At 39.6% G+C, this 16,250-nt stretch overlaps 1 protein-coding gene across 4 annotated transcripts in view; it reads left to right on the top strand.

Moving 5' to 3' along the window:
* The first annotated feature begins 602 nt into the window (after positions 1–602).
* col21a1 (collagen, type XXI, alpha 1) overlaps positions 603–16,250 on the top strand; it is a 45,427-nt gene continuing 29,779 nt past the window's right edge. The window contains exons 1-7 of one of the 4 annotated variants that reach the window (XM_052477879.1): positions 603–862; positions 4,731–4,861; positions 5,080–5,640; positions 6,813–6,978; positions 11,599–11,827; positions 13,358–13,531; positions 14,363–14,440. In XM_052477879.1, coding sequence (XP_052333839.1) covers positions 4,762–4,861; positions 5,080–5,640; positions 6,813–6,978; positions 11,599–11,827; positions 13,358–13,531; positions 14,363–14,440 — 1,308 coding nt within the window. In that variant the 5' untranslated portion in view covers positions 603–862; positions 4,731–4,761. Of the gene's footprint in view, positions 863–890; positions 986–4,730; positions 4,862–5,079; positions 5,641–6,812; positions 6,979–11,598; positions 11,828–13,357; positions 13,532–14,362; positions 14,441–16,250 lie in introns of those variants that run through there. The other 3 variants (XM_035801003.2, XM_052477878.1, XM_052477880.1) reach the window with 3 other exon arrangements.

Genomic DNA, 16,250 nt, shown 5'->3' with positions numbered 1-16,250 from the left:
CAGTCATTTTATGCCCCTTGTTCATTGCTCACTTGTACAACATGATCTCCTGCTGTCCACCTTGGTAAGCCCTTTCCTTGAGCACACAATAGGAAAATGACAATGGGCAGATGGAGATATGGATAACAATGGAATATGAAAAACAACGGAACAGAATGCCAGTTACCAAGCCCGAGGTTTGGTCCCAGCATGTGAAAGCCTGTAGCGTTATCTAGGACCCACCCTGGTTCCTGGAACCCTCAGGACTTCATGTGTATACCTTCAGCCCCCACACACAATCCTGTCCTTTTGACTACTCTTTTTCTCCTGGCACTGACAGAAAGAGGCTGTCTCTCTCAGTATTTCTTATCTGTCTCTCTCTCTTTTAGCCTGGATAATTAAGAGTGGCTGTTGGTCAGTAAAAGTTGGAGAAGGCCCAGAGAAAAGAGAGAGAGGGAGAGAGGCAGAGAGAGAAAGAGGAGAAGAGAGAGGGGTAGAGAGAAGGGGAGGGAGGGAGGTGAAGAAAGTGAAAGGGAAGAGGGGGAGATCAAGAGAGAGGGGAAGAAAGTGAGAAGGGGAGACAGGGGGAGAGAGGGGAAGAGAGAGGCAGAGAGAGAGAGGGGAAGAGAGAGGCAGAGAGAGAGAGAGAGAGAGAGAGAGAGAGAGAGAGAGAGAGAGAGAGAGAGAGAGAGAGAGAGAAAACTGGAAAGTGAATGGAGAAGGCAGGCTTTCAGTAACAGGAGGAACATTTGGTGCAGTGCTGAAACTTCTTCCCTATACACAGCTTCTTCTTCTTCTACCTAGACCTTGCCACGGTTATGGCCACAGGGCACATATGAGAAGGTGACAGGGGACACTGACACTCGGACTACACTAACCTCTGGTAACTTTTTTTTTGGGGGGGGGGGTTGGGGGGTTTGCTTTTGCCATTTTTGGAAAACTACATTTTGTACACTTGTTGATTTTGGGTCTGCAAGGGCCTTTGATGCCAATACTTTAATCTACGGTATGCTAAAGAATGTTTCATGTTTAAATTAGGAAACAGATTGTTTCTTGTTTGAAATGTGTTTATTATTCAATTGTTTAATGCATTGTAAAGCAAGTTGTACCTGTTGGATCCTTTTGGGATTTAAACTGAGTATGAACTTTCAGTACAATTTCAGATCATTCTGGTTTTTGAGTGTGTTTTAGTGTGTTGTAGCTTTCACTGAAGCTTTGTGCTTTATCAATGTCTCAATAGATGTGATAATCTACTAGTGTTTATATTCCTATGATCTGAGCGGCTGCAGCAGCAGACAGCAGGTAGCATACTGAAGACATTAGGAGCAGTTATCAGTCCCTTGTTTGTGCCTCTGTCATATGCAAAGAATGAATGGAATTATTTAACTGAACTCTGCTTGGCGCTCGACTCAGTCTCCTCTCATAAACAGAAAAAGAAAGTTGAGGGAACAAAAACCATAGAAATACCAAGATCAGGGGTTTGCATAAATTGCTTTCATGAGTTTCTGTGAGTGTGACAGATTTATATAAAACAAAATTTAGGCATTCCCAAAAGTAAACCCCTAGCCTGTAGCTCATTCTAAAATAGGAACATATTGGATGATAATATACCCCTCCCAGGCTCCAAGTGGTTTAGTCTCCTGTGATGATATAGGTTCATAGTTTTGCTTATTTGATTTGATTTCAATGGAGGTTTAATATAATGTTTTGGCTTTTCCTTTGGTGCCTGAGGAACTTGGCAGTAATTAACGTTCCCCTTATCTTGGCAAAGTTGTAATCAATTATGTATATAAACCCTGGATTGCTGATGCTATGTATTGGCCAAAGAGAGTCTTTGAAACCACCAGTCAGCCATATTGGCACTCCCCAGAAGAAGCAGTCCTCCACATGAATGAATGGAATTCTACAGTATTTCAATTACATTTTTTAAGAACAAAATGACATCTATTTAAAGGTACAAAGCAGCCATTTGTATCTCAATATCAAATCATTTCTGGGTAACAATGAATAACTTACTGTGATTGTTTTCTATTAATATGGTCATGAACAAAAAAATTGCTTCTTAGCAAAGAGCAATTTCTCAAACAAGAATTTTGCTTGGACTGTCTGGGAGTGGTCTGAGAGGGGAGGGATAACTGAAAAACGATCTGTTATTGGCAGAGAGCGTTGGAATTCCCATCAAAACAGGCAGACATTTCAGGCGGTATTTTCAAACAGCTCTTACACTAAAAGGGCATTATCATCATTTTCTGAATTTCAAATTATTATTCCAACCTCAGTGTGGAAATAAATACATATTTTACTGCACTGGGCAGTAAGTATTTTTGTTTTTGTAGCGGGGAAAGTAAGAAACTATACTTTAAGGAATATTTCTAAATATATATATTTTTCTGTTTAGCTAACATAATCAAATGTATGTGTCTGTAATAAAATAAGGAGCTTATAATAGAATAAAGCTGGCAAAAACAAATGAAGGTATAAAAATAAATGTATTTATATAGCTTCCAAAATAGTTTTTACAATGGTGGCGGAGTGTCACAATTGAGGTGCGGTGGCTTAGAGACAGCTAGTCAGTCAACTAGTGTACATACTGTATAAATCATTGGTTGTAGTACATGCTGAACAGCAGCTGTTGATTTTGGGATGGAATAACTTTTAATTGCATTATTTAAAGGAGTTCAGTCCAAAATGCAATGGTTGACATATTAAAGAGTAATTTAAGACAGCAGGTGCTAATGTTTAAATAGCTATTCTAGTAGGTGCACATTAACTTCCCCAATTAGCTTTGGAGTTGTGAAAACAACATCTCAAATGTATCCCTAACAACAACTCTATCAATCAGAAGACCATAGCAACCAAAAAGGTTAGGGTAAGAACCAGATGAAGGAACCAGAAAATCCGTAAGTGATCATCTATATAAGTTTGTGCTTTCGGTTCGAACCATGAACAGGTTAACTCTGTTGGTAGCACCTTTTCTGGAAAAGTGGGAGGAATCAGCTGTTCAACATGAGCTTCCTGACTCCCATGTCCAGCTGGATGCAATCCACTAGGCATGACATAAATATTTTACAAAGTATTGCTGCAAACTAGATGAATAACTCAGACTCGATAATAATAAATAAGGTGTCTGGAATAGAATTTGGAAGTCATGTTACGGGTTTTAGGCAACATGTCAGATTAAAAAAAATCTTTATGATGGATATTGTTTTGTGTTTTTCTAGTCGGGGAGGGGATAATAAACTGCATACCAGCGACCCGTCATCTTGACCAAGATGGAGAGCTATTAAGTGTCTGCACTGCTCCAATAACGTCAGAGGTCAATGACTGGGTCATACAAAATAAAAATAAACATATGGTTGACGGCACTGCACTGACCTGCAAAGTGCATGGGTTATTTGAGAGAATTTTGTGGCATGCATTCTCAGCTGGTGCCTACTCCATCAAGCTTTAATGTAGCCCATTCAGGAATGTGTTCCTTTAACTGTGTAGTCCAATCACAACCAGGTCTCTTTGTGTCTTGGACAATGGTTGCCATCCATTCGTCATGACTACATGTGTTTGGTCACTGTCCAGAGCTGGAATTTCACTGTCTGACGCCATAAATGAATTCCATGTGGCTTTAGCAGAAATGTAGAAATATCCAGTTTGGGGTACTAGCGAATGGGTCTTTGCTTTCTGGGATCATTGGGAAGTCCCTACTCTGAAGTCACATCATTGAAGTTGAAATTTAAAACAGTAAGGGTTAGGGTTAGGGTAAGGGTAGGGGTTAATGTTAAGGTTTATGGTAGGAATGTCCCAAGGATACAGGATAGCACTGACCATACCAAATTGCCCATGTCACGCTTCTGCTCCAGCGACCTCCCCTAGTGCTCTGGACGGATTTGGGGGGAAAGACCGGAACAAAATGGCAGTTCTACCATGGCAGTTTGGAGCCTCACTGAGCTGTGCCGCAAATCCCAGGTCAGGGAGTGGAAAAACACAGTCATGTTATGGCTGTGACAACAAACCGACTGCACAGTTACATATGGTGGATCAGGGTTAGATTTCGGTCATTGCAGAATTGATCTATCCAAGTCTGGTCATTGTCTCAGGAAAACCCACTGCTTAAGGTTGATCGGATGGATTGACTGAGCTGACTAAAGGTCTTTCCTTCCTTCCTTCCTTCCTTCCTTCCTTCCTTCCTTCCTTCCTTCCTTCCTTCCTTCCTTCCTTCCTTCCTTCCTTCCTTCCTTCCTTCCTTCCTTCCTTCCTTCCTTCCTTCCTTCCTTCCACAAATGCTTTCTATGGAACATATCTGTTCCTCATTTATAGCTGCTTCTTTTTATAATGTCTGCAGTTTCTAACTTTCACGGGCTGGAAACTGCAATAAAATATACCATTTCCTAAAGAAGCCAGAGGGAAACAAAGAAGTATGATCAAAACAATTCTGAGTACTCACACACACGGAGAGAGAGCGAGTATGTGAGAGAGAGCGAGTGTGTGTGAGAGAGAGAGAGACCTCAGAATGCTCTTCCATGTTTCATTGCCACTAACACATACTTAATTTGCTTTATCATCTTTACAACAAATACAATATACTGACCCTCCATCTTTTGTCACAGATATGTCTACTTTCAATATTAAGATTTGCATTGCATGCAATTCAAGTAACAGCAGTGACAAGTAAGAAAAACGGTCTTGATTGGTTAACTGATATGAGCAATTGTAACGACAATCTCAGCAATGCATGTGTTGTTTCCCTTTCCCTATAGGGGCACAATTGGAGTTTGGTACTTCAGCATCATGGGTTGCAAAACAAGATCCATGCATTGTGTCTTGCGGTGTGTGTGCTTCATGCTCCTTCACTTGTCTTGTACAGCACAAGATGAGGACATGAGATTCAGTAAGAGTGCTTCTGTCTTCATCGTTATGTGTGACACATTTCCATTGCATGGTGTCCGTTATCTCTCAGGTTTACTATAAAAACAGAATGGATGTTCAGGAAAGCTCTCTATGAACCGTATTGGTAAAGGCCATTCGTTTAGAAGAAGTGAATACTCAGCATTAATGTTTTGTCTCAAGGCTGTGTACCACCACTCATGTGTCTCATGTCTCTTACAGGTTGTAAGACTGTTGCAAGTGATCTGGTCTTTATCCTAGACGGCTCATGGAGTGTAGCTGATGTGAACTTTGAACTAGTCAAGCGATGGCTAGTCAACATTACCACAAGCTTTAACATCGGACAGAAGTTCTCCCAGATTGGAGTGGTCCAATACAGTGATGATCCAATCATAAATATTCCACTAGGGAAGCACCTTCATATCAAGGATCTCATTAGAGCCATGGAATCCATTGACTACATGGGAGGAAATACAAGGACTGGGACGGCCATACAGTTTGCTAGCGACAAACTGTTTAACCTGTCTGAGAGAGGCCCAAAGGGCGTTGCTAGAATCGCTGTGGTCCTAACAGACGGGAAGTCACAAGATGAGGTGAAAGCTGCAGCAGAGGCAGCCAGGAGAAGAGGAATAATCATCTTTGCCATTGGTGTGGGATCTGAGACAGAAGAGGCAGAGTTGAATGCTATTGGAAACAAGCCTTCCTCCAACTACGTGTTTTACGTTGATGACTATAAAGCTATTTCCAAGATCCGTGAGACCATAAGGCAGAAATTGTGTGAAGGTAGGCATTGTTGTGATGACAAAATGGGGACAGTCATATGCCCTATCCCTCAGCTTTACAACAAACCAAGTGGGGCAATCATTTTTGTTGTTGTTCGTTAAAATGAAGGAGAGGGCCTTTAAGGACTCTTCGGTTCATTTAACATGTTTGCACATTGCCAAACATTGAAGCTCTTCAAAACCAAGAACTGTCTTGAAATCTAATTTTTTCTCAAGATCTAATGATTGTTAATGTAAATGTTTTCTAAAGCTGATGACTATGGATGACGAGCCAAACTGTGCCTAGAGAGTAATGTCAATGTGATGTTAGTGCTTCAGGTGACCCAATATCTGGGCAAAGGAGAGGATGATATGATGTGATCTGCTCTCTGCCCAAGGCCTAAATAAAAATGAACAAGCAACAACAACAAAACAGCTATCAATTGCTTTTGACCGGAAGAGGCACCTTCTGGTAAGAAACAATACATAATGATTTTTTTTGTTCGCTTGTAGATTTTTATTTAAATCTTTTTTAAAGGAACATACATGGCGTAACGGCAGTAAATTACAATAGTTGCTGGCATCGCAGGCATATTTGGTTAGTAACTCTGAAATTTTGACGCTTGCAGAGCTGGTGAATGGTAGCTTGAATGGTAGAGGTTTGTGCAGAGAGGCGATCTCGTCATATTCATCATCTCCTTTGCCCAGATACTGGTTCATGCTTCAGAGTGAAGTGAAGGTTAGTGAAGCTATTTAAAACAAAATGTTTTCATCAAGAACAAGAGCAGAAACAACTCCCAGAACCAAGCATAAAACAATAGTTAGGAAAATCAGACCTATTTGAGTGGTTGTATCCACTTAAAAACAATAAGGATGCCTGATCCCATGTAAATGAATAGCCTACTGTAACAATTAACATGCGTGATTAAGGTGTGGGTGGGTGTAATGGTCAAATGCTGTCTGGTTTTCACAATGGGAGGGGTGTTCTTTAGACAGCCTTTCCAATCCCTTTTACAACAGATTATCTGACACTTCGGTTTATAGGTCAAATTAAATGGATTTAACTCAAAATGAACATGCAGCCCAACCAGAAAAAAAGGATGGTGGTATGAAAGTGTGTTTGTGATGTTCAACCAGTCACACAAAAATACGTACTCTGCTGTGTTCTAAATTCTCTCATTCTCTTTATTTCAGAGACTGTTTGTCCAAGCAGTATCTCAGTCGATAACGGTGATGTGAAGGGCTTCGATATTCTACAGTATCTTAATTTGGCCAAAAAGGTCAAAAAAACTCAAGGGTCTTTCTATGGCTCCAAAGCCTTCCAGGTGACATCTCGCGTTGACCTGAGTGAAAGCACGACGTAAGCTTTAAACACCATGCCATGTCCAGTGGCGTAGCACAGTTTCACTGGGCCCCCTGTTTTTCATGTGGGCAGAGAGAAAAATGTGCAGATTTATAGCTAATCTCATGCTATTTTACACATTTTGGCTATGAGGTATATATATGTTTTGCTATTTTATAGCTCAGGGATTCTTGAAAGACAGGACAATCTCAACTTTTTTTCCACAAATATTTGTCTTAATAAAAATACAAATAAAAATGAAACATATATTTTGATAGACCAAAGTATCAGCTACAGTATAACAGCATGTAAAGGAACAACCTCCAATTTCTATATGTTTTCATAAAATGCAACAAACTGGATTCCTGCCAACCCCATCAGACACCATAAAAGGCATTTTATTTTTACAATTATTATCGAACAGGTGTTTAAAGGCCTATATAAAAAAACATATTTGATATAATATTGAATTAGACCTTTATTGCTACAGCCCATAGAAACACATTGAACTACACATTAATAAATGGCAAAAAATAAATAAGAAGGAACAAGGTTTTGAATGAGAAAACTTAGACCCATGTTTGGTCACGTTATTTTTGGCACATTTTACGATACATTTTTTGCAGCCTGGTACTGGATTACCTTCAGACAACTTCCCTGAAGCTTATTAGTTTGTAACTCACACTGTTTGGGTTTTACAGACAGATTTGTTGCGAATGTCTTGTCTGGATTCTCTCATGTGTATAAAAAGGCCACTTTCAAAAGCCCCGTTGTATGGATTAAGTGAAAACTTTATATATCCGGAAAGAGGGGATTGAGCTGCAGCCAATACAATAAATTGTACTGTATGTCTCTAACTTAAACATACATGGAGCTACTCAATATCCAAAATGACATCACCTTGTGGGTGTGGGTGTGTCAATAAAATCTAGGGGGTTTTAAATTCAGAGATGGCTATTTCATGAAAGATAATTTTGTAGTTAATAACCATCATTGCCAGTTTTTAAAATTTTAAACACTTTTTTGGAAAGTTTGAAATTGGGTTCCTTTGCTCCGGACAAAGGCTTTTTGAAAGTTTAGAGAATGTCTCAAACAAATCTCGTCCCTTCTAAGATTATCATGAATATACATTTTAGGGCTCAAATAAAAATAACACAACAAAATCATATTTTTTAACTATAAAAACTTCCCTGTCAGACAACAATTGTCCTGACTTTCAAGAGTCTCTGAGCTAATTTCCTGACATTCTACATATTGCTGAGAGAAAATGTTGTAGTTGTAAAGCCAATTTCCTATAATTCTGAACATTTCTTTCATGGTATGATGCTTTTTTGGGGGGCTGGGGGACCCCAAATCTCGTGCCCCCCGTATCTCAGTATGTGCAACACCAGTGGCTGTGTCAATATTTAATTTTTTATTTTGATTTTTTATTAACCATCCCTCTTTGGAGGACAACTGTCTTTATTTATTTATTTTTACAGCCTTTCTGCTACATATACACTACCGTTGAAAGGTTTGGGGTCACTTAGAAATATTCTTGTTTTTGAATGAAAAGCAAAAAATGTGTCAATTAAAATAGCTTCAAATTGATCATAAATACAGTGTTGACATTGTTAATGCTGTAATTGACTATTGTAGTTGGAAACGGCTGATTTTTAATGGAATATCTATATAGGTGTACAGAGGCCCATTATCAGCAACCATCACTCATGTGTTCCAATGGCATGTTGTGTTAGCTAATCCATGTTCATCATTTTAAAAGGCTAATTGATCATTAGAAAACCCTTTTACAATTATGTTAACACAGCTGAAAACTGTCGTACTGATTAAAGAAGCAATAAAAGTGGCCTTCTTTAGACAAGTTGAGTATCTGGAGCATCAGCATTTGTGGTTTCGATTACAGGCTCAAAATGGCCAGAAACAAATAATTTCTTCTGAAACTCGTCAGTCTATTCTTGTTCTGAGAAATGAAGGCTATTCCATGTGAGAAGCGAGCATAGAAGTAGTTTAGCTCGTCTGGTAGGCTTGTGTCACCGGGCAGCTCTCGGCTGTGCATCCCTTTGTAGTCTGTAATGGTTTGTAAGCCCTGCCACATCCGACGAGCGTCAGAGCAGGTGTAGTACGATTCGACCTCAGCCCTGTATTGACGCTTTGCCTGTTTGATGGTTCCTTGGAGGGCATAGCAGGATTTCTTATAAGCTTCCGGGTTAGAGTCCCGCTCCTTGAATGCGGCAGCTCTTGCCTTTAGCTCAGTGTGGTTGCTGCCTCTAATCCATGGCTTGTGGTTGGGGTGTGTAAGTACAGCCACTGTGGGGACGACATCATCAATGCACTTATTGAAGAAGCCAATGACTGATCAGAGGAGGAATCCCGGAACATATTCCAGTCTGTGCTAGCAAAACAGTCCTGTTGCTTAGCATCTGCTTCCTCTGACCACTTTTTTTATTGATCTAGTCACTGGTGCTTCCTGCTTTAATTTTTGCTTGGTATCAGGAGTCAGGAGGATAAAACTATGGTCAGATTTGCCAAATGGAGAGTGAGGGAGAGCTTTGTATGCGTCTCTGTGTGTGGAGTATAGGTGGTCCAGAGTTATTTTCCCTCTGGTTGCACATTTAACATGCTGATAGAAATTTGGTAAAATGGATTTAACGTTCCCTGCATTAAAGTCCCCAGTAACTAGGAGCGCCACCTCTGGGTGAGCGTTTTCTTGTTTTCTTATGGTGGAATATAGCTCATTCAATGCTGTCTTAGTGCCGTCCTCTGACTGTGGTGGTATGTAAACAGCTACAAAGAATACAGATGACAACTATCTCAGTAAAAGTAGTGTGGTCTACAGCTTATCATGAGATACTCTACCTCAGGCGAGCAATAGCTTGAGACTTCCTTAGATATCGTGCACCATCTGTTGTTAACAAAAATACATAGACCGCCGCCCCTTGTCTTACCAGACGCCGCTGTTCTATCCTGCCGGTACAGTGAATAACCAGCCAGCTGTATGTTGATATTGTAGTCGTTCAGCCACGACTCCGTGAAACATAAGATGTTACAGTTTTTAATGTCCTGTTGGTGGTTTAATCTTCCTCGTAACTCATCGAGTTTATTCTCCAAAGATTGCACTTTGCCACCAGAATGGAGGGAAGTGGGGGTTTATTCGATCGCCTATGAATTCTTAGAAGGCAGCCTGACCTTCACCCCTCTTTTTCCGCCTCCTCTTCAGGCAGATCATGGGATCGGGGCCTGTTCTTGAGGAAGCAGTGTATCCTTCGTGTTGGGCTCATCATAGTTGTGAAAGGAAAAAGAGGATTCTGCTAGTCCGTCATGAGTAATCGCAGTCCTGATGTCTAGAAGTTATTTTCGCTCATAAGAGACGGTAGCGGCAACATTATGTACAAAAAAAGATTTAAAAAAAGTTACAAATAACACAAATAAACATCTGCCATCCTACTTACTTACTTACTTATTGCTTCTTCAATCAGTACAACAGTTTTCAGCTGTGCTAACATAATTGCAAAATGGGTTTATTTTATCTTTATTTAAGTAGGCAAGTCAGTTAAGAACAAATTCTTATTTTCAATGACAGCCTAGGAACAGTGGGTTAACTGCCTGTTCAGGGGCAGAAGGACAGATTTGTATCTTGTCAGCTTGGGGATTTGAACTTGCAACCTTTCGGTTATTAGTCTGACATTCTAACCACTAGGCTACCCTGCCACCCCAATTAGCCTTTTAAAATTATAAACTTGGATTAGCTAACACAACATGCCATTGGAACACAGGAGTGATGGTTGCTGATAATGGTCCTCTGTACGCCTATGTACATATTCCTTTAGCCGTTTCCAGCTACAATAGTAATTTACAACATTAACAATGTCTACACTGTATTTCTGATAAATTTGATGTTCTTTTAATAGACAAAATTAGCTTTTCTTTCAAAAATAAGGAAATGTCTAAGTGACCCCAAACTTTGAATGATAGTGTACATACATTTTATAAATACATTTTTTATACATTTTGCATACACATTTGACATGCACATTTGACATACATGGTACTTTTATATAAAGCATTCACATAACAATAATACAATACCAAACATAAGCTCTTTAATCCCAACCCTCAGCCCATCCCACCTATCATCATAGACCTCAGCTCTTTAATCCCACCCCTCAACCCATCCCACCTAATCACCATAGACCTCAGCTCTTTAATCCCACCCCTCAGCCCATCCCACCTATCACCATAGACCTCAGCTCTTTAATCCCAACCCTCAGCCCATCCCACCTATCACCATAGACTTTAGCTCTTTAATCCCAACCCTCAGCCCATCCCACCTATCACCATAGACCTCAGCTCTTTAATCCCAAACCTCAGCCACTCTCAGCCTATCCCACCTATCACCGTAGACCACCCTTGTTTAGTTTCCATGTGCCATGTGTTTTTCAATTGTGCTGTGATGTTTTACATCATTTTTTTTACATTTCTAATCGTGTAGTATCCACAGATTGTGAGGTAAAGATGGTAACCTTTCCTACGAGTGTCACTGTTGACATGTCTACTTTATCACTCTGGTTTCATAGTGATGTGATTGACTGGTTGTTTCATGGTGATGTGATTGACTGGTTGTTTAATTTTGGCCCACAGGAACTTGTTTCCAGACGGCCTGCCTCCGTCCTACGTCTTTGTGTCCACACTGAGGTACAAGGGGTCTCTGCTCAGGGAAGAGTGGGACTTATGGAGGGTACAGACCAACAACGGCAAACCACAAATGGCTGTCACACTTAACGGATTTGAACGCAATGTCAAGTTCACTACAACCAGTGTAGCACCAGGTGATACTCAGACAGTGGTCTTCCAACAAGAGCCTTCCAAGGTACCTCAACACCATGAGTCTTCCAAACCACCAAAACAGACACATGACATGATAGTACTTTACAGATGTTGGATCTTTATTTGACCTCTGTTTATTGGTACTCTTTTTATTATCTATCCTGATTGCCTAGTCACTTTTACCCCTACCTACAGTACCAGTCAAAGGTTTGGATACACCTACTCATTCAAGGGTTTTTCTTTATTTTTACTATTTTCTAGTAATAGTGAATACATCAAAAGTATGAAATAACACATGAAATCATGTAGTAACCAGAAAATGTGTTAAACAAATTAAAATAGATTTTATATTTGAGATTCTTCGAAGATGACAGCTTTGCATCAAGGCAAAGAAACCCCCTTGAATGAGTATAGTCACAGCAAAATAATACTGCAGCAACAGGATTTCAACGTTTAATCCATAATGTTGCTTGAGCGGTGGTTAGGCTTTTAGCGGGTCAAAATGAGGCTACTTGTAAAGTGGGATACTGTTACTATAACGATCTGTTAGTGCAGGTTTTCAATTCATTTTTGTAAATCACAAAGCTCATGTGCATTTCCTGTGAAACAGTGAAATTCTCAGCAACGAAAGAGTGATTAAGATGATAAATCTTTACCGAGCCCCAACAAATGTAAAATCATGATCTGTTTGTGGCATTTATAAAACATCAAATTTGAAAAAGAGAAACAAAAATAGTCTGGCTAAGTCATTAATTCATTTCTCTCCAGAACTGGCAATCATCATGAAAATCTCTGAGGCAGATGTACAGTCTCTACAGTCCATGAAACACAGAGAGTCCTCATAAAACAGTGATAGGGTTTATTACTACACACACTAATGATATGACAACAAGCTACGTTATATTCCGAAGAAGCATTTTTGGGAAAATAACTAGCTTTCTAAGGCCTAGGATGTGGGGGGATTGAAGACTGTGACATTTGAGGAGAATGGGATGTAGTGAATTGAAGGAATGATTCAATATGGTTAGATAATAACTTCTTGGAGATCAGTCACCTTACCAGACTATTTCAAATAATCCAACGGTTTCCTACTGGCCTTGTGCTAGCCGAGGCCTACTTTACAATGGCTTCTTGACATGCCTAAGTTAAATGTCATGGGCTGCCTTTAGACAGGCAGACCAATTCTGATATTGTTTTCACTAGTTGTTCTTTTGACCAATCAGATCAGCTCTAAAGGATATCTGATGTAAAAAAAATATCTGATGTTATTGGTCAAAATACCAATTAGTTAAAAAATATCTGTATTGAGGTGCCTGTCTAAACTTAGCCTTTGATTTCTTACGTTTTGACCATATGGATTAGTGATTTTAACAAAAACTAAAAGAAACTGATCTTCTAAAGCTGAGGCTGTCTTTATTATTTGTTTCTCCATTGTTCTTTCTATCAGTGTTTTGTGATTACCCAACAATTTCATATCCATTGCACTCTCTAGTGGGCAGGTTGCTACATCCTCCTTGACCTTGTTGACCTTTGTATATATAATCATTCCCTATCCTCTTTTCTTGTCAAATAGAAACTATTTGATGAGAACTGGCACCAGCTTCGCCTACTGGTCACTGAGCAGGATGTTACCCTGTATGTTGATGACCTGGAAATTGAAACCATGCCATTGGAACCTCCGGTTGGTATCTTCATTAATGGGAAGACCCAGATCGGAAAGTATGTCAGCAAAGAGACGACTGTACCAGTAAGTGTCCGGAGACAACATTTTCAGAACCAGTAATGTGCATTTGTGCTTCTTTGAGCAAGACAACTGTCGTTTACAGATGTAGGATCTTAATTTGAGCCAGTTTGCTACAACAAGAAAATAATCCTTCTGCAACAGGAAATGTGAATTACAATTAATTACAATTAATGGGCATTTTTTAGGGGTTGATGAATTTTTTGCAAGGGAAATTACACATTTTAGAAGCCTTTTAAAACCTAAAATACACCACAAGTTTGCAAAGTTCTCCTTCAACATTGTGATCGAATTAACATCCTACATCGGTACATTGGATCGCATTTAAGCGGCTATTGGTCTAACTGTTTAACTGTAGGATGTGAAGAGTCAATATTCTGCATTTTCCTCTAAAACATACTGACCTCAGTGGATTAGAAAATCTTACCACGAAGAACCTCTCTGCCCTCTACGTCTTATTTAGTCTTTGCTTTATTAGAACATGTTGATACTTGGTGTGCTGTGCCAAACATCCTCAACCTGCAATCAATCATAATGATGTGTGTTAAAATGAACAACTTTTGGCCAAGCTAATTTGAGACGTGCAACCAGAATGTTGCTGGATTTGTTTTCAACCCATAAAACTTGAAAATGACCTGCAAGTAAATCCTTACAAGTTATGGTAAATATAAGGAAGGTGTCACTTAAGTCTAGATAAATAACTTCCTGGTATGGTGATGAGAGGGACTTATTACTTTTCATGAATCGTTATAAAACTCTTATCAAGATAAAGTAGCCACTTGTTAGTGTTGAAATGCTTTCCCCCCGACCGTACGATAATTCCTTTATCTTTAACAGTTTGAGATTATGAAACTCAGGATCTACTGCGACCCCGAGCAGAACAACCGTGAGACTGCCTGTGAAATACCTGGAGTTGTGAGTACAACCAACTTTTTGGATGTGTCCTTGTAATTAATGTGGCACATTAAAACCAAACCACATTTTTTTAAGGGATCACATATTTTCCTGTTTGTGATCACAATGCACCACTATACTGTATACCACCATACCACCACCATGACTTAGTATCGGGGAAAATCCATTCAATGTTCATCTTGAAATCTGTTGAAATTTGTCAAAAAACGTTACCTTTTTCTTTCTTCTTTCTCCTCTTTCAGTTGTGCATTGAATCATATGGTACTAGGAATATGATTCACGATATATGACCCGTGTTTTATAGATTATTACACATATCACTTGTTTGACCTCATCCTGCTTTCTATTGTGCTGTGGTGGAGCTCCTTTTACCTCTGCTTGCCACATGCACATTGCTCTCACTGTTATTTTACCGTCTGACAGCAAATCTGTTTGTGAAGCAGTGGCCAAATGCTGCATTGGCTTGGCTATTGCTTTCACTACTAACCCACGATGCCAGACCATTGTTTTGCATATGTGGTTTCTGGATATCAGTTTGGGAGAAACAAAAAGAGAGGGACAGAGAGGCACTGAAAACACAACCGCATGCCAGCATCTCTCTCTCTCTCTCTCTCCCTGCATGTCTTGCATTGTCTCATTTACCTTCAACCAGTGTTATTGTCTAAATGAATTGGTCTATTAGTGTGAGATTACAGGTTCCAGGCGCTTCCATGACATAATCTCGCTCCTTTTATTTCCAGGACGGCGAGGTATGTATTTTGGCTGATGGCTTTGCTCGCTTACAAAGTAAACCCTAGTTTAATTTTCATCGACAGAGGTAAGACTATACTTCATTTTATGGTCTTTTGCAGTGTCACTTTTTTAATTTATAATTTTTTAATTTAACCTTTATTCAACTAGGCAAGTCAGTTAGGAACAAATTCTTATTTACAATGACAGCCTAGGAACAGTGGGTAAACTGCCTTGTTCAGGTGCAGAACAATAGATTTTTACCTTGTGAGCTCAGGGATTCAATCTAGCAACCTTTCGGTTACTGGCCCACTAGGCTACCTGCCATCACTAATCTGCTAGGGGTTGTGCAATGTATAGGTAACACTTTACCTTAAAGGAAAATTCCACCCAAAATGTTATCTTTTGGTATTGGTTTTATTAGTCCATTGTTGATATAATCCCAACTTGTTTTGTATGCCAGCAATTATATGATGCAATACACACCATCATATAATGCAAAATACTGACTGTATTACTGTATTTTGAAAGTTATATACAGTATATTCAAAATGTGGTTGCTGACATGCAACAGATTTTGGGACTATATCAACAAGGGAAACAAAATAAAAATAGGGTTTTTGGGTGGAGTTTTCTTTTAAGCTTATCTTATACCGAGGTAACTACACAGCACTAACTATAGTTACAACATTGTAATAGGGAAGGGAAAGGGGATACCTAGTCAATTGCACAACTGAATGCATTCAATCGGAATGTGTCTTCCGCATTTATCCAAACCCCTCTAAATCAGCGAAGTGCGGGGGTCTTCTGTAATCGACGTCCACATCATAGGCGCCTGGGGAGCAGTTGTTGTTGGGGGTTAACTGCCTTGCTCAAGGGCAAAACGTCAGATTTTTACCACCTTGCCGGCTTGACAATTTGCACCAGCCGTCCTTTCAGTTACTGGCCCAACACTCTTAACCGCTAGGCTACCGGTAATACAAAAGTAATCACATGGTAATAACGTTATGTTGAACATACCTATAGTTACATTTTATGAATTTCAGGGTAAGTCCAAAGTAATATTTTTCCCTTGCGTCAA

Source organism: Oncorhynchus keta, chromosome 24 (assembly GCF_023373465.1).
Source record: "Oncorhynchus keta strain PuntledgeMale-10-30-2019 chromosome 24, Oket_V2, whole genome shotgun sequence".
NCBI classification, from domain to species: Eukaryota; Metazoa; Chordata; class Actinopteri; order Salmoniformes; family Salmonidae; genus Oncorhynchus; species Oncorhynchus keta.
This window is presented reverse-complemented; position numbering and strand designations above follow the sequence as displayed.